Here is a 19,497-nt window from a genome sequence, read left to right on the forward strand (position 1 = left end):
AAAATTCAACTGAAAAGGAAAAATTCATGTTGAACGCTGTTCGCCTGCTTAAATATACATGAAATTAACATTTATTTTAAGATTTGACAATAATTGTAGACGATATAGAGTGGATTTTTTTTATGTTAAGTCGTATAATCGGCGAAAGTATTCTTCCGGCCGTAAGTTATAACGAAGTAGGCGCCCACGCGACCCAAATGGTCAGTCCGCCGAAAATCACTTCCTCGCCATATCATACGCAACATAAATGAATACAAACAGCCAAACAAGTTGAAGAACATTCGAATTTGAATGAAAAAATAGAAAATTTCAGTTTAAACAAATATGTCACGCTTATCACAACGAGAATAATAAAATAAAATATTGTACGTGATATAATTTTTATACACTATCATTTATCATTATAGAACAATTAAAATTATAGTCTTACCAAATGTTCAAATAAAGGTTCTCTTAATTATACTAGGCAATATGACGAACGCCTTATTGTATATGCCGGCATTGTGCATTATTGCATATAAACGGAAATACATATATCGATCTTATACTAATTTAGCAATCAACTGAATGCTTTAGAAACTTGGTGAAAAATATTGTTCCATGAAGTCAACTTGCAATAGTTTTTTTCCCATAAACGTTTTTTTCAATTTTGTACCGTCTACTCTACTATATATGCCAATAGTGAAAGGGGGTTAAATGGTGTTTTTTTTCCATAAACTTTTTTTTTCAATTTTGTACCGTCTTCTCTACTATAAATGCCAATCCTAAAAGAGGGGTTAAACTGTTTTTTTTCCATAAACATTTTTTTCAATTTTGTACCGTCTTCTCTACTATATATGCCAATCGTGAAAGGGGGTTGAACTGTTTTTTTTTCTTTTTTTTCAATTTTGTACCGTCTTCTCTACTATTTATGCCAATAATGAAAGGGGGTTAAAATGTTTTTTTTTTTCAATTTTGTACCGTCTTCTCTACTATATATGCCAATCGTGAAAGAGAGGTTAAACTTTTTTTTTGTAACAATCTTCCGGCACAATTTTTCAAAAACGAGCGGATTTGATGAGATTCATATTTTTTCCCGGTTAAATAGCAGGAATTAAAATAATCTAGAATTCTATGCCTTCGTTTTGGCAGCATTGATATTTTCCGCTATAAACAATTTTTATTGTTAAAATATCTCACGATTCCCCAACAAGATAATTATATAAACAAATCGTTCGTTGTTAGAACAGATAAAAATATATTTCTCAAAATCACGAATGATTTATGGCCAAAAGATAAAATAAAAATTAAAGGCAAGGAACAAAAAAACAATTTTTTGCCCAAATTTTAATAGATTCACTTCTCATTATTATACAACTATTTACAGGCAATTGAGTCACTTGTCAATGCTTTAATTATTATTTTTAAAAGTCTAAAAGAAAAATGTAAAGAAAGAAGCCAGAAATGTTTTTTCTTTGTCCTTGTTTAAAATAAAGACGTTTCAAACTTTAAAAAAAGCGCAATACTGGATTTTTGCGATGTATTAAATCGAGTGATCACAAATTGTTCAACCGCAATTACTATATAGTGATAAAAAAGTAATTGTTATTTTAACATTAATGTTGATTTTTCTCAAACCGAAGATGGCGAAATGCTGAAACAAGTTTGCGCGACAAAAATCTGCGAGGATAGGGAGACCAAGATTATAGATAACTATCAACCGACAGTTTTTTTTTTTTTTTTAATCTTGGCAATGAGGGAAATATTCTTACCCTTGGGATTTGCTTATTCAATTATTTATTTTAAGTATCCTGAACAGGTATCAATTAATTGTTTGCATGTCAAACTGTACCTTTAAAGAGGGTTCCCATTTTTTTAAATAATTATTATTAATTAAAACTAATTTTAAGAGCGTAAAAAAATCATGGACTTTATCATCTAGAAAACTGTAAGTTATGTATTATTACCATTTCCATAATCAAGGACATGGTTAAATTGGTATAACAAAATACAAGTAACCATCATGGGATGTTAAAAAATAATTGATCTTTTTTAAAGATTTTTTCGTTTCTATTTTACAATATTTTGAATAAAATTTACAGCATTATGCCAAACTGAGCATACCAAAAAGGTAGAAACACGTTCTATTTCTTTCAACGACAGTTTTTTCGTTTCACCATTTTTATAGCGTTTAATATTTGTAAACTATTACCAGAAATTTTTCAACCCTTGCAAAAAAAAAGAAAAAACGAACCATACTAAGATTAGTATCACTCGCTTGTCGCAATTTTTTTTCTTTCACAATTCGGTTTTTCCTTTCATACTATTCTTTGTCCCAGAATATCCCTTTTTTAATACAATAAGTCGAATACTTTATTTCTTTTATAGTACAATTGTCTGTCACTATTATTTACCTACTAATTGTATTTCACAAAGTTGATCATTAAAGATTCCCGTTGTTTTCCACCACACTTTTTCAACGTATTATTTGCAATATAGCATATATTTTCCCAATTTTTTATTTATTCGTTCGATTCATCTCCATCGTTTGTAAGTTTCCTTTTGAAAACGTGGAAACTACTTTGATTAACCAGCTTAGTTTAAAATGACAATGAAGTTTATGTTTTTTATTGGAAAAAATATCTATTGTTTAACAAAAATTTACCGCTTGAAAATAAAGTGTAGATTTTTTTATGTATAAAAATTATTACCTGGTATTACAAACGGACCAAAAAAATCGTTTTTACCTAAATTCATTGACTATTTTCCTTTTTTATTTTCTGCCATTTTCAACGGCAAATAGTTTATTTCTTATTGTTAAAAGGTTTCTGTAATTAGATTATTCAAAAATCGTAAGATGCGGTCTGGTGTTATGTAGGTTTCAGAAAAACAATTTCTTTGTCGTGCCAACGTTTCGATCTTTATCGAGATCATCTTCAGGGCTCAAAATGTTTACACTCTCAACACGACACGCAAGAATGGCACAATTACACAGAAGACAAACACTTTGAGCCCTGAAGATGATCTCAATAAAGATCGAAACGTTGGCACGATAAAGAAAATGTTTTTCTGAGACCTACATCACACCAGACCGCATCTCACGATTTTTGAATAATCTTCCACTAACGGTCACTAATAACCACACACAGGTTTCTGTAATGTTAAGAATAAAAAATAAGTTATTGTAGTTGAAAAAGGCACAGAATCGACGAAACGTCCTACAATCGGGAATTTTCTTTAAATACACTTCGATATAATAAGGCCTACAAAAAGGAAATAATTTAATAAACTTTTAATGACTTATTTATAACTTTTATTGACTTATTTGTAACTTTCAGTAACTTATTTTTAACTTTTATTAACTTATTTATTGACTTACTTACCAATTTCTTTATAATACATATTATTTATTTTGTAATAAGTTCTTACTGAGTTTATTATTGTGGAAGTTAATATTTATACCTATAGTTTGTTATTGTGTAAATGCCTAGTTTTGCTCGTAAGTTCTTAACTTAATTAATTTATTTATCATTAATTAAGCGCATACCTGACAGCTAGAATTCTAAGATTAAATAACTCAAAATTTCTTTATTACTGTTTGTTTATGGTTTGTAGTTTAATTTTTCCTAACTATACACTTGCAAATAAATATTATGAATGTTTTGTCTTGGTGTTCTAAAAGTTAGCAAATTTTGTTACAGGTTGAAATAGTGCCCCGCCACTTCCCTGCCTTTATACAACTTATGTATTTCTACTGCAATATATATTTGTAAATAATAAAATCAATCAATAAAAAGAAAACAAATTCTTACTTTGATTTCCAGTTAGCTTTTGAAAATATTATTCTCGTCATACATTTACTGCAATACCAAAAACATACCAAAAATTCTAAAAATCCCTCAAAAATTCTTTTTTTCCAACTCAACGGTGATGTTTTTCAATTTTGTTTGCGCAATTGTTATCTTGTTGACTCTTATTATTGTCAATGACCACGTTTTCACTCATGAACACTCCGAATCAAGGTACGGTCTAGAAGAAAAAATCAAATTCAGTTGTTACTTCCAAGCTTTCGACCTATTTCAAGGTCATCAGGGCAAGTCAGTCTTAAATAGGTACAGATTGATATATTTAATCAGTTTTTTACAGGCGATCTAAAAGTCAGGACTGAGCCGCTCAAAAAAGTCTGTGTACATATTTAAGATTGTTTTACCCTGATGACCTTAAAATAGGTCGAAAGCTTGGCAGTAACAACTGAATTTGCTTTTTTTTCTTCAAGACCATACCTTGACCCAGAGTGATTGAGATGACTTCATTTTTAAATAAAATTGAAAAAATTCGCAATATTCTCTTTTCAAAACCAAGCAAAAAAACCGGTCGCTTGGCAAACTGTTTTTCTTTGGTTAAAATTAAATTCTTAAAAGTAAAGATCACGATTGATTGACTGGCATCCTATGAACAAATAAAGGCCAACAAAAATTACGAGTTTTGTTGAAACTATACTTAAGTTTAACTTTGCACATAATCGTTTTTTAAAATAATCTTCAACAGCCATTTGCTGTATAAGGTAAAAAAACGTGCAACAAAATCTCCCAGCACTTTAAGAGACGAAAAAAGCTAACAATGGTTAATTTGAATTTATTGTTTTTTAGTTGTTGTTTTTTTTTTAATATTTGTTTTTCATTATCAATCAAATGCTTTGCGAAAGAGTAATTTTGTTTTTTCTTTTGTAGTCAGTAAAGATCAATATTATTGGCTTTCTTGGAGCAAAAATTTCAATCGGTTTATAAAACATTGTCATTTATTTATCAATTTTTTACAACTTTGTCTTTTAAATTTGTATATTATCGGTTACGTAATTCAAAAAGCTTTCAGCTCCAACAGATTTTTTGTTTTTTTAAATCTGCTGGGACTAAACTTTTTTTTTGAATTTACCTAAACAATGATGTATAATGAGGTTCAATCGCAAATAGGTACAAGCCTTCAAAAGAAATTTTGAAATTTGTTGTAATATCCATTTGTAAAATTATTTTTTTAAATACAATAAAAATATTTTCAACTATCCAGAATAGGTGAAAGAAAAAAATGGTGCGCGTTTCAAAATTTACAAAGCAGTTCTTCAGAAGTAAAACAATCTTATTTATTTGATTGTTATTTTTGGTATTTCCATTCAAATAAAACGTTTTTTCTTTTTTTTTCTAAATGAGAACTGTGTTGTAGATAATAACAATAATGACAAAATACTCAAATTCAGTTGTTACTGCCAGTGATGACCTTAAAACAGGTCAAAAACTTGGCAGTAACAGCCGAATTTGCTTTCTTCTTCAAGGCCTTGATCCAGAGTGTTTGTGAGTGAAAAAAAGTGATCGATACTTCTAACATTGAAAAAGTACAGTAGGTGCTTAAGACACGACTTATATCTGATTTCTGATCGACCTCGTGTACAGCATGGAAAATCCGATAAGAAATTAAACAACAGTCACGGGATTGAATCTATCAATACTTCCCCTTTGGAGAAAAGGAGAAAGTCCAGACGAAATAGGGAAAAAAATTACAATTAAAACCGACGGGCACACAGCACATCGGACGAAATGTGTCAGACCTTTCGGGTAAATAGAATTTTCAAAGAAAACTGTGAATTTTCACCGGGGGGAAAAAACAATTTAGACTCGCTAAAACACGAGAAAATGAATAATTAACAAACAGATGGCGTTAAAAAAAAGTATTACACGAGCGTTGCACAAACACCAGAAGGGCCAGCATCGTTCGTCTCGTACAAAAATTATTCAATTTTGAATATTACGGGTTATCATTTAGGTTAGTTAGGGGGTGTTTTATTTTGTTTAAATGTCTAAAGTTTTTTGAACTTTTTTTCTTTTTTATATATTCTGGTGTATTTTAATAGTTTTGTTTTTTTAGTTATGGTTATTTTGAGGGAGGCGGTTGAGAATAAATAATAATAGAACAGATAGGCTGAGGGTTGTCAAGGGGAAGGTTACGTTATTGGTTGTGTGGTTACCTTTTTCATGATCCCAGTCTTCCTTTTGGAGAAAGTTGTGTATCTCCTCAGTTTGTTGTCGATGTATTCCATTTTGATTTTGACTCGTCCTTTCGTCTTTTTCCCGTTGGAAGGCGGCGAGCCTTTCTGCGGGGCGGGCGAGAAGACGTCGTCGACGATGTCCGATCCGCAGTCGTTGGAGAGGGCGATCTGCCTGCCGTCCTGGTCGTAGCAGACGTCGGACGAGGCCCTCTTCATGCCGCGCTGCATGTTCTGCGAGGCGCAGGAGCCGGTGAGCGACATCGACGACCGGGACAGGCCCGACGTGATCGAAGTCGACGGCCTGCTGTGTACGGCGTTCGAATATATTTCCGGTGTCGTCTCGCCGCTCAAAAGGGAAATATTGTAGCCCATGCTAAAACGGGAATCTCTTCCCCCACCTGAAGGGGTATCCATCACTCGACACAAAAATCACACTCTAATCATCACAGTTCCCGTCGAGAGACACTACGTGCTATACTCGTGGACATGACGCTCTGCCCCCGGTTCCGACATCATCAGGGACATGGACTGTTCTCCGTAATTTGACCTGGCCGCCACACCACTTCGCTCGCCGCTGCGACGGTGGGGGGAAAGTAGTCCCGGCCCGAGGGCGGAAAACCTTTTCCCACGTCTCCCAAAAGGCGGATCGGGTCGGAAAGTCGAAATAAAGCGAGACGGGCCGCCCCCAAAATTTTAAAATTGACGATTCGCCGGCTGTCAACGAAGGCGTCGACAACGCGTATGAATACAGCCTGAAACCGAGATCGCCCCCCTCTCGATCCCATATTTAGAAGTGGACGCTGCCAAATTAGGTAAACTCCGCCTAATATGGCAAACGGAGATCCACCCTTTCTCCTCTTGGCTACCGACTTCATTTCCGATTCCGACCCCGGGTCCGAAAACGATAAAAGGACTTATTTAAGCCCCGAACACTCCGACGAGCCGGTGGCCCATTTTTCAAATATCCCGCGCACATAATCATCATCATTACAGACAAGGGGAGACTAGGTTGGTGGAGTCACCGATTTGTATCAACCTTTTTTTGGTGATACATCACCCCAAAATATCGAATGCGTATACGCCACTTCTTGTGCATAGGCCCTGGTTTATGGATGGTTTCGCCAATTTTTTTTTTAGATGAAATTTTCCGTTTATTAATATTTTTATTTCGCTGTTCTACTTGCTCAAACATTTGTTTTTCAATAATAAGTTTTCAATAACTGTGCGTACTATGCTATAAAACTAAATAAAAAAATTTCATTATATTAGAAGATTTTTTAATGGCCTAATTAACTTTTTAATTTATTTTAACCATTAGTCTTTTTGAGATTGTTATTATTTTTTTTTTTTTTCATTTTAAAAGTCAGATCGAGTTTGTTTTGGTTTTAATGCCATTAAGTTTTACCCAAGGGCACGACCAGGTCGGTGGGGTCGCGGATTTGGACCAAACTATTTTGGTGAATCTACCCTCCAAAATAAAGGATGCGTATACGCCACTTCTTGTGAATAGGCCCTGGTTTCGCAAAAAAATATTTTTGGAATGTTGAAATTTTTCGTTTTTCAATAGTTTTATTCGCCGTTCTATTTTCCCAAATCAACTATGTCAATATGTCATATTACAGCAATTTTTATATAGATTGCAATAAAAATATAGTAAACGCTATCCAAAGTTTATCAATAATCAAAAAAATTCAAAACTAAGTATTTTTCAAGTAAACTGTCATGTTTTTTTTAGTGAAATTAATATGAAATTTCATTTTAGCACCTCTAGAGAGCCCGAAATATTATTTCAAATTTATTTGAATTTAAATTTATCAATTTTTTGACGCCTAAAATTTTCCCGATTTTGACAGGCGTTATCGGAATATCTGAAACAACTATAATTCAAAAACGGCTAAAAAGGTTTTAATGTCCAACATACCACCTGACAGAAGAGGAACGTAGTTTTTTAATGACATATGTACCATAAAAATATAATATTTTTATAAGAAAATAGCAAAATTATTTGTCAGAAATTAACCTCGTTTTATTAAATGGAAATAATAGACCGATTTTAATGTTTAATACAGTTATAAAATGCACCTTCAAAATTTCTTTAAAACGAATTATCAACCATAAGAGTCCACTAGCTTTTTTTTTTTTTAATTATGTTAAGAACCTGTACTACGAATGTCAGTCAGGTCGTCGAAATTATCAGTCCAAAAATTAATTTAGACCGATTTCCGCGAAAGTTGATATCTAAGGGTTTTATAACGCTAGAATTAGACAATAAATTCAAATCGAAATTTTGACCATTTTCTGGTCTACTTTGCTTACAGATTATTTGTTAAAATATTCAAAAATACAGTATTTTGTTGATTTATCTTTTTAAAGCATAGCAAATTAGAATGTGTGGTGATTAGTGACCGTTAATAGATAATTATTCAGAAATCGTGAGATGCGGTCTGGTGTGATGTAGGTTTCAGAAAAACATTTTCTTTATCGTGCCAATGTTTAGATCTTTATTGAGATCATCTTCAGGGCTCAAAGTGTTTGTTTTCTGTGTAANTAGTGACCGTTAATAGATAATTATTCAGAAATCGTGAGATGCGGTCTGGTGTGATGTAGGTTTCAGAAAAACATTTTCTTTATCGTGCCAATGTTTCGATCTTTATTGAGATCATCTTCAGGGCTCAAAGTGTTTGTTTTCTATGTAATTGTGCAATTCTTGTGTGTCGTGTTGAGAGTGTAAACACTTTGAGCCCTGAAGATGATCTCAATAAAGATCGAAATGTTGGCACGACAAAGAAAATGTGTTTCTGAAACCTACATCACACCAGACCGCATCTCACGATTTCTGAAGAATTAGCAAATTAGAATATTCTGAATCTTATTCTTAGAACATTTTATTATTACATGATATTTTTTATATCTCTAGATAACTTCATAGCTGGAAGGCAATGTTGTGTTTCAGGATTTTTGAATTTTTATCTTTTTCATTAAACTTGGTCATCGTTTGACGCGACGCACAGGAGTGTAAAATTATATTTTAACGGTGAAATATTAAAATGTGGCCATTGTATAGTTGGACAATGATGGACAAAGAATATGTATAAATAAGTGTTGGCGGACGTCGGATTATTTAGAATTGAAAGGAAGACTTGGCAAGAAAAGTGTCATTTTTCCCTGCATGGTTCGTCATGTCACTGTGACAACAGTAAATATCAAAGGTTGAAAACGCCTACTACTTGTTTTTGCGGTAGAGGGTTAAACAAACGACGACCTGGTACTATATTTTTAGTATCGGAGAAACAAATTAATATTTTTGGGGAGGAATGTTTTAATTTTCCCTTTTTTACATTTGGGCCGTCATGGGATGGCCCTGTCATCTTAAGTAATTCCGGTCATACAGGAACGTCCACCTACCCACTGTGTGTCGCGGACGACCCTGTCATCTTAATATTAAGAGTCGTAGGGTGAAAATATTCATCATACAACAGTAAATATTAAAGGTTAAAAATGATAACATCCTTTTTTTAGGCTATGTTTTCCTTCTCTCATTTGTGACATTTCGTCAGTTTAATATTAGAGCTCTAAGGCGGAAGTGTCGAAATGAGGACACAGAATTTGACGCAGGTCTATTGGAAACTAGCTGTAGATGATTCAGGGTGCAAAATGTTCAGATACTGCCATTTAAAATTATATTTTAAGGGTGGGACTCTTAAAATGAAGTCATCTACCACTTGGAGCACGAAGTATAACGATGTACTCAAGGGGTTCATCATGTGACATCCTGACTACAACATAAAACTTTAAGGTAGGTTGTACAACGAACTAAAACTACAGTTGTATAAGATTGTGGCGACTTAGGCCTGTGGGTTATGGTAGTAAACCATGTGAAGTCAATGGAAAATTTATGATACTCGTATTGTAGTAGGAACTAGGTAGCCAAGGGGTTTTTAACCGACGAGTACGATTTAGAAATTGAAATGAAGAATTCATATTGAAATTGATAAATATTCCTTTTTGTTCTACTCTCAAATTCGTTGTTTACAATTATCCGGATTTTAAGCTTAAAGCTCATCACCAGGTTGAACATAAATTATAGTCAAAGAGGCACAAAACATCTTGTTCACATTAGGGCTTGTCTCATTACTGTCTCCAGTAGATTGGGATAAATTCAATTGTGATAAGTGGTCAAAAGTTAAATTTATCATTGATAAAAAAAAATACCTTGGAAAAAAAAAGACAATTAAAAACATGAAGTACGAGACCAAACATATAAAAACCGTTTAATTTTTTGAAGTACTCGGATGCTACAGGACAAATGACATCACTGTAAGTGTACTCAGCTGATAGGCATGAATTGGCGGGAACGAACTGTCATCATTCGCGAAAAGTGGTATGTCGTGTGTCCAGTTTTATAGTATCGGCGTATGAATTCATCAGGAAAAATGGCACATTTCAAGTTAGGTAAGTTTTATTCTTGTTTAGTGAAGGAATCTGTTTAATATAATATTCCTTCGTGTCAAGGGATCGGAACTTCAAGCGTTGATACATTCATGATTCAGAGTTTATTTTCATTTTATATATTATACATACAGGGTGCCTGGTGATAAATCTTGAAGTTGTTGATGGGTTTTGGTCTGCGAGTCGGCGAATTCATGTTGATCGGTACAGGGTCACTTACTGGGTCTGGTGGTCTGAGTCGGGGTTAAATTGTTCGGCATAGTGAGGCGTTGTTTTTTAAACCAAAAGTTAGCAATAGTGTTGTGTAGTTTCCACCCGCGAGTGGAGACAGACCCAGCAAGTGACCCCGTGCCGGTTCAATATGAGTCTTGGAGTTGTCCGTTCTGTACCAATTTGGAACGCTTCTCTTCCGAATTACAAAAATCGGGACGAGGTGGGCAGGTAACTGAGTTTGTAGCCACTACAAAAAACAACCGCTGCTGCATCAAAGATAGTTTCACTGTTGTCCATCATAATCGGTAGTACGTTGACGATTTGCACAAACTGGCTGGTTGAACGAACCCCGCATATATGTCCATGCATACGCATACTATTTGGTGAATGCCAAGACGAGCATGTTCGGCATTCGGCGAATTCCACATGTCTGGAGCTACCTAGAAACATCCTCTCGAAACCTAAAGACAGTTGACAATTTGTCAAAAAGGTTTACCGGGAGGTTTACCAAGTTAATTGTACCGATTGCAATATTATTTAAGACAAAGCAGCAGAGAAATTAAAACGAGAGTTGACGAACACTTGCTTAAATCGGACAAATTTTCTGAATTTAAGGACCAACTAAATTAAACAAAACACAATTTAAATTTAAATACAACAGTGTTACACAATTTCAGCAAAGGGCGGGAACTAAATTGATTTAAGAAATTTATAATTAAAAAAAGTAAAATTAAACTTTGAGAAAAATATGTAAATGAGTCGTGAGGAGCGGTTAAGAATGATGTAGTTTAGAAAAACAATTTTTCACTTTTTTGCCGACGTTTCGACCTTTATTCGGATCATCTTCAGGGCATAAAGTGTGGTGCTATTCTTGCGGTGTATAGATACACAAAACCAATATGACACCCAAGAATAGCACCACACTTTATGGCTTGAAGATGACACGAATAAAGGTCGAAAAATCTGAAAAAAATTAAAAAGGTGTTTTACTAAACTAACTCATTCTTGACCGCTCCTCATGACTCCAATAAAATATAATAGATGCTGATTTACCTCGCTATTTTAAATATGTACCTAAATAATATTTGACATACAAATTAAATTATATATATATTTTAAATTTGTACGTCAAATATATATATATTAATATACCACCAGATATATTCAATAAAAAATAAAAAAAATGTTTTATAAAACTTATTGTACACAGATATAACGCATATATAAAAATAGTTTGATTGTACCTAGTTTGTTTAAGTAACATGATATATCAAGAGATTTATAAACTTGTTCACCTTATATACAATCTATTTATCAACATTGAACTGCCACTATTGTAACGTTAAAGACAATGGTTCCAGAGATGGAAAAGACATATAAAATCACAAGCTCAGCATAATAATAAAGTGCAAGAGTGCATAACAATTTGGAAAACAATAGATTTATTAGGCACGTGAAAAACCATTGTGTCTATTTGCTGTTAATGGATTAAAACACCTTAACCCATTGAAAATATTTATATATTTTCGATCTAACAAATGTGTTCAACCAAAAAAAGAATATTCATTCTATGAAGCTTATTTATGAAATAAGACTAAAAAACCCTGTTTAACCTTATCTATAAACACTGAAGTAATACCCTTTTGAAGAAGATTGTTTTTTAAAATTTTGCAAAGGTGCAGAAGTACAATTAAAAGACAAACTGTTCAATAATTTCTTAATGAATTTAAAAAAGCACAGTACTGATAATCGCAAGAAGCTGAAGCATTTATGACAGAATGAAAACATGCGGGAATAGGCTAAAATGATTGGAAAAGCTCAAATTGCAGGTTCATTACTCCACAAAAGTATACAACAATTTGTAGAATAGAAAAGTTATCACAGTAGCCAAATGGTTAGCTTTGTCCTAGTTTGGATCTCTGTATATCTCCAGGAATGGTAGAACTTCCAGAAACACTGTTGTCTCCAACTATTAGTACCGTGGGTGTTCCTCAAGGCAGGCTACTTGGCCCACTCTTGTTTATAATATTTGTAAACGATGTTCCTTAGAAATGCTAACTGCCTTATTACCAACTACACTGATGACTCCGACTTTGTTGTACAAGCAGAGTTCCACGTGAATGCTCTTGCTTGTATGGTAGAGCAGCTGTGAGAAGGTGTTTTATGGTTCTCATTAAATCAGATTGACTCAATTACTCTGTGAATATAGAAAAAGTTAATTAAACGCTACCCAAAAATTCCGACAACTCTCATTACACTACTTATACTAACTATTGCCTTCCCATCATTGATAAAGCCCGGTTCATGGGAGGGAAATTTGATTATGCCAAGCGTTTTGATTACACGTCACTACTGCTCTCACAAGGGTACTTCTTCTCCAAACCCTATCTCGGCCATCAGACCTCATACAAAAAAACTTGACTCATCCAAAAACAAGATTTTAGTTCCATCTAGCTCAGTCCAATTGATTTGATTTCTTGCAAAAATGAACTGAGCTGTTCTGTGCCTTGTCAGAAATAAGTTTCACACGTAATCCAACTTTTGAAAGTCTTTGCCTTACATTGACATTCACATTTCTAACTTACTCAGATTGTTGCTTGTTCTCAACAGCAGTATAATATCGATTACGGAGCCCGTTTGAAGCCAAACAATCATCTCTGAGATGTGACATGATGGCAACCTGAGCCTCGTCTTCTTAACCTCCAGTATCTTGGTAGCAATAATTCTAATACTGCCAAATTAAAATAGGAAATATTTTTTTAAGTATTCAAATCTTTGGAGTTTTCAGATGTCTTCATAGAGGAGAGGATCCTCTTATCTCTATAGATCTTATAGCTATTCAGGCCAAGGTTAACCGCAAAATGTCCTCTTAATGCCATAATTGTCACTTCCGAATATATAGTTTTTTTTACATCCTAAGAACATTTGTCATTAGGTAATGCAAAGTAAAACAAAATTATGTTATTTGAACTATTTTTATTATAAAATATCCTTGTACATCAAAACATTTGGCAATATTTCTTAATAATTTATATATTACATTACGTAATAAGAGCTAACAAATAATTATTTTTTAAAACAATGTAATAAGTACATCTTAAATATAATACAGTCTATCAATAATATATTACAATCAATAAACAAATTTGGTTTTAAAAGTTCATATATTGTACATTTTTTTGTAATAATTATCACAAATAATGACTAACAGATTAATTCTCAAAGCTAGCATGCTTTTCAAACGCATGAGCGTAATAAATTAAAGACTTCCGATGTTGTTGAACCACTTGAGCTTTTCAGGGAATGTATCTCTGTAGAGAACAGGATCGGCTCGAAACTCGACAGATCTCAGAGGCATTCTGCCGTAAATGGTAGCAAACCTGTCTATACAGTTTGATCTCTCGATCATATGGTTCAAATCGGCGCTGAGCATTTCGTTATTCACACACTCTGGGCATTTAAATTTTTTCCTAGGGGTGACCTTTAAAATAAAAAATTAATTATTTTATAGAATTTTTTAAAAGTGTCAATTCTTACCTTGATCGGGGCTTTATTTGTAACATTTGCAACGAGAAAATTCATTGCGATGTCTTCACAATTCATGTGCTCGTCGACCCACTCTTTAATGTTGCCAGGCATTGAAGTCGTATACATGTAGCTCCAATACTTAAAATGAACAGAATATTAATATAGAAATGATGATTAAAGTATAATTATGGTACCTTATGGTGAAAAGCGGCACCAGTAAGAACCATTGATATTTGATTAGTCCATTCTGACTCGTACTTCCATCTGTTAGTCACATTATCCCAGACATGCACTCTGGAAGGAAAACCAACTATCCTATCTGGAAATTCTCTCCAAACCTATGAAATTAAACTTTTAATCAATTCTATAGTCAAATTAGAATAAACAAAAACAATACTTCGTATCCAAATTCCAATTCATCTGCTGTTAACATAACAATATCATCGTCTATTGTAAGTATTGCCTCGGTTTCGATTTCTTCATAAGGGTAAAACCGATTTGATAATTTATTCGCTTTGGTCTGAATTACTTTTAACGGCTTTGACACTTTGGGCCAGAGTGAGACTGTAAAACAATAAGTATTAGGACAAACGTTTTATAATTTTTTTGAGCATGTACTAACAATGAGGGGGCGATTTTCTCTGGTTGTTCCAGATAACTAACACTTTTGAAAGGCTATTGACTTTAACCAATTTCTGAATAAGTCCAAACAGACTATCAACACGATCGTAAGTAAGCACAACAGCAGTGAACCCTTGCCATTTTGGTGATGTCACTTCTAAGAACAACGGTGATTTCATTGGCGTCTAAAAATTAATATCATATTATTATATAAGAACTGTTATAACACATTTAAAAATAATTTGCAATTAAATTTTAAATTTTATAAGATCCATGGGAAAACTAATGTTTTGTTGTTTGATTATCCCTGTATTGAAGTCATGTTTTAAAAAACTTCATTATTTATAAAAGCGTGATATTAAAACAAGAATTTATATAGGTTTCGTTATCTGGTGTGCAAAATTTTGAAAATTTGTTAGTAGTTATATCACCGCTGATCATCCTGGTCTGATCAATCTACAATGTGCTGCATGTTTCACTGAAGATGGCACATCTAAAGAAAAAGTGAGCAATTTTATAGCAAACTATAGCGATCAGAAATGTTAAACAGCCAGCAAATGTACAAATCTTACATAATAATTAATTAAACTTCTAAAAGATCTTAAGTTTTTAAATTATAAAATCTAAAAGAAGATTTTTTTATACAATTCTAAATCTGCATGATTATTTAGAAGTAGACCATTACCTTCAACGGTTGATTATTCCAGTCTTCATAAACTTTAGCATTTTGTGGATAAACCCTATCGTTCAGAATGTCCAGAGTCGTCATAGTTATAGTCTCCATGGATGAAAAATACTTGGAATAAAGCCACTTACATTGTTCACTCATTTCAAGCCTTTTTTCTAAAGGTACAGCTTCTGCCACTGTCATAAGTGAACCAAGGTCTGCCTCTCCGAGCATTATGGCGGCTCTGTTGGATAAAAGAATTAAAAGTTGAAGAAAAAAAATTCACCCATCAAGAAGGTGCTTTAGACCACCTTCTCCAATCAAGAACATCAGCGAATGGCATCACGATCGTGTCAGCACTGACTATCGGAATACACCCAGCAGCCATGGCATCAATCAGTGATGGTTGGCTTAGCCTTGCGCCCCTCATAACCAAGCAAAATTCTCCCCTCTAAAAAAATTATTAATAATATCCAATGTTTTCTACAGTTAAAAAAAGTATTTCTAACTAAATGAAAATTTATAATTTAAGATATTTTTTGTTAGAATATATTATTTAACATGTTCACTGTGAATGAAGCCATGGAGGCATCATCAGTGAGTTGTTTGGTGGCATGAAGCTCTCATTTCTACAAAATCTCTCAAAAATTATCTGCCTTAACAAGTTAACCACACCTCAACAGGAAAATAAAAAAAAGAAGCCTATGGGTGCAGTTGGCATCTCGAATTCAATGGAAACGACACTTCACCACGAGCAGGGTGTGCCAACCTCCATAAGAACATCATAAATGTTTCAAAAATTGGCATAACCTGGTTTATTTATAGGGTAAAAAAAAAAAAAATCTGATGTGTTACTTGTAATATATGAGGATAATGATATGTCCTTTTATCTCCACTGCATCTTAATGTTGAGTTAATTTCTCCATCACAAGCTTCGAGAACAAGAAGTTTTGGATTATTTGCCGCTATCTCCATTAATTCTGCAGTGTACTCTGGATGTATATTAAGCTGAGAGCTAATTACCAGCCATTTTCTGCATGTTATGTAAGCAAAAGTTAAAATTGTATCGCATTGGATAGAAATTTTAAAGGAATTACCGTTTGTAGTTGTGCTGCTTTATATTGTTTGATAATGGGCTGAAAACTGGGATCGAGATGTCAAACCCAATTCTGTAAGTCCACGTGTCAAATCCGGCACCTGCGACTATGGCGTTACCTAGGGCAAGATCTACCACAGTGTTAAAATCTGGTGCCACACCAGAAATCATATTGAATACGATGTGGTTGTCCCCATTGTGCCAGCTAAAATACAATCCACTAATTAATTAAATGAGCAATATAACATTGAGGAATCAATCGGTCAAAAACCAAGTGTAGTACAATCCAATGTGTAAATTAATGAATACTTACTACGGCAATAAGGCTAGAGCTTGTGAAGTCTCTTTTGTTTTGAACCTATTCTGATTAAGCGTGTCGATTGAGACGACAAAAACACAAGCTTCTTCTGGGTTTGGCGTGTAATATCTACTTTTAACAATCGTATCCAACAGGGTGTAAAACTCTTTCGACATCTGGCTGCCGATCGGTGCACCTTTTTCATTTATGTACTTTTTCAGTGGATACACATAGACCAGGATGTTGGATGAGCCTTTGTGACCGCACTTGTAAATGTTGAAGCAGTCATAGTAGCTGCATTTAGGAAACGGCCCACTCGACACGACAGTGTCCGATGGCACCATCACCTCCTGGATCCTGTCCAGTTCGTTCAAATTAAGACTCTCATAGCTGGAGTCAATTGAGTAAAACCCTCTTGTAAAAACGTTGACCAGGCCGATTAAAATAGCTATGATAGATACAACCAAAACGGCGAATAAAACAACAAAAAACCTCTTGTAATTGGTAAGAGATGGAAAACCCTTGGCCCCCATGGTTTACGAATATAAAGTACAACATTAAATCGCATCCATAAGACTTCTGTCTTTGAAAAAAATCTGTATAAATTACATTTTGGTACTGTAAACACCAGAGTTGACACTTGACTGATACTGGGACTCTGGGAGTTATTAATTTTCTACTACTCAGTGAGCCCCACTACCAATCCCCCACTGAAATATCCCCTTCATAGATTAACGTGTGTGATGCATTTATGAATTTTTATTGCATATAATTTTTGATTTACAATATTTATTTACATAGTTGTATTCAGTTGGCACCAGGGCATTATTGAACCGTTTTTACGTAGTTTAGGAGAAAATTTTTTAAAAAAATTCACAGGTATTAAACAAAACAATAAAGATATTTATTTATAAAAGTAAATACACCCACTTACAAGTTCTACAAGAGTTAAAACTATACATAAACAATAATATACATATAACAATAAATGAAAATATGGGCATATTCAACATAGCAAACACAAATACAATATTGTAAGCATGCCCATGTGTATAAAACATAAAAGAAGTGAGAAAATAAGAAATGATAAAAATTTAATTAAACAGCAGAAATATATAAACAAATATAAAGGCAATGGGAACAAATGATAAAAATTAATTAAACAACAGAAATATACAAACAAATATAAAGGAAGTAAGAAGGAATGATAAAAAATTTAATTAAACATCAGAAATAGATAAACAAATATAAAGTAAGTGAGAAGGAATGATAAAAATTTAATTAAACAACAGAAGTATATGAAGAAATATAAAGGAAGTGAGAAGGAATGATAAAAATATAATTAAACAACATAAGTATATAAAAAAATATATAGGAAATGAGCAGGAATAATAAAAATTTAATTGAACAATAGAAATATATAAACAAATAAAGGAAGTGAGAATGAATTATAACAATTTGATTAAACTTCAGAAATATATAAACAAATATAATGGAAGTGAGAAGGAATGATAAAAATATAATTAAATAACAGAAATATATAAACAAATATAAAGGAAGTAAGAAGGAATGATTAAAATATAATTAAACAACATAGGTATATAAAAAAATATACAGGAATAATAAAAATTTAATTGAACAACAGAAATATATAAACAAATAAAGCAAGTGAGAATGAATTATAAAAATTTGATTAAATCAGAAATATATACAAATATAAAGGAAGCGGCAAGGAATGATAAAATTTAATGAAAACAACAGAAATATATTTTAAAAAATCAAACTCAATTGCCATCATGAATATTTAAAAAAAACGTTTAAATTGATTTAAGGAAAGATAAAAAGTGTCACAATGTAAAGGGAGTTTATTACTCTTTTCCACGAGTCAAGGAATCAGACTAAATTTTAAATAATTAGATTAATATTTTTTGTCTAGTGTTACACCATGGAACATGGAAATTTAGCAAATTGATTAATTATGGACAGTTGATCATATTATTTAAGAAAGTTATTAAACACAACATTAGAAGCGGGTACATGAGAACAATAAATAAATGGAAACATAATAATATAAATATTCGAGTACAATGAATATCATACACAACAAATCAACTAATGGACAAAGTCTTAAGATGTATTTACACATTATTTAATATAGAAATCGGTTAAATCAGGTACATTGGCAGACACACCTTTCCTTTAATAAATTATCCCGTTTAGCTAAAAAAGAATTACAAATCTACCGGAGCAAAGCTTTTGACTCCTACCTATCCAACCTTACGACCTCTAATAAATCACTCTGGGCAGCAACGAGAAGAATCCTAAAACACCACTTCCCATCCTTTCCCCTCCGTCGAGAAGATGGATCATGGGCCAAATCCAACCAAGAAAAAGCCGATACATTTGCTCGACATCTCCAAGAAACCTTCACTCCTCATCCCGAGCCCGGCAATGTTTCAATGGAAGCAGATATTGACGAATTCCTTATATCTCCCCTTCCTATGTCACTCCCTCCGAAAACCGTCNATTTATTCCCCAAAAATTTACCAACTTTCACAAAAAACTCTCCCACCATCCAAATAGTCTTGCCCAAGCCCTGTCCGATAGAA

The 19,497-nt window shown here is 33.1% G+C and overlaps 2 protein-coding genes across 2 annotated transcripts in view; both read right to left on the bottom strand.

Moving 5' to 3' along the window:
* LOC106673228 (serum response factor homolog) overlaps positions 1-6,585 on the bottom strand; it is a 57,945-nt gene extending 51,360 nt beyond the window's left edge. Inside the window, exon 1 of the mRNA XM_014405252.2 lies at positions 5,996-6,585. Coding sequence (XP_014260738.1) covers positions 5,996-6,430 — 435 coding nt within the window. The 5' untranslated portion in view covers positions 6,431-6,585. The remainder of the gene's footprint in view (positions 1-5,995) is intronic.
* A 7,083-nt stretch (positions 6,586-13,668) lies between these two features.
* LOC106673227 (exostosin-2) lies at positions 13,669-17,553 on the bottom strand. The gene is made up of 10 exons (XM_014405251.2): positions 16,904-17,553; positions 16,592-16,795; positions 16,350-16,527; positions 15,806-15,945; positions 15,513-15,738; positions 14,829-15,012; positions 14,604-14,770; positions 14,401-14,544; positions 14,216-14,344; positions 13,669-14,159 (listed from the first exon to the last, which is right to left on the bottom strand). The coding sequence occupies exons 1-10, from the start codon at positions 17,419-17,421 to the stop codon at positions 13,938-13,940; spliced, it is 2,112 nt and encodes a 703-aa protein (XP_014260737.1). The 5' UTR covers positions 17,422-17,553; the 3' UTR covers positions 13,669-13,937.
* Between the last annotated feature and the right edge of the window lie 1,944 nt (positions 17,554-19,497).

Source organism: Cimex lectularius, unplaced genomic scaffold (genome assembly GCF_000648675.2).
Source record: "Cimex lectularius strain Harlan isolate CLEC.00 unplaced genomic scaffold, Clec_2.1 scaffold382, whole genome shotgun sequence".
NCBI classification, from domain to species: Eukaryota; Metazoa; Arthropoda; class Insecta; order Hemiptera; family Cimicidae; genus Cimex; species Cimex lectularius.

What these genes read in the sequence shown, in the direction of transcription:
- LOC106673227 (XM_014405251.2), bottom strand. Translation starts at nt 17,421, where the DNA reads ATGGGGGCCAAGGGTTTTCCATCTCTTACCAATTACAAGAGGTTTTTT. An exon ending in ATTATCCTCATATATTACAA is followed by an intron (nt 15,946 to 16,349) that starts GTAACACATCAG and finishes TAATTTTTTTAG; the next exon opens with AGGGGAGAATTTTGCTTGGT. An exon ending in GATGTTCTTGATTGGAGAAG is followed by an intron (nt 15,739 to 15,805) that starts GTGGTCTAAAGC and finishes TTTATCCAACAG; the next exon opens with AGCCGCCATAATGCTCGGAG.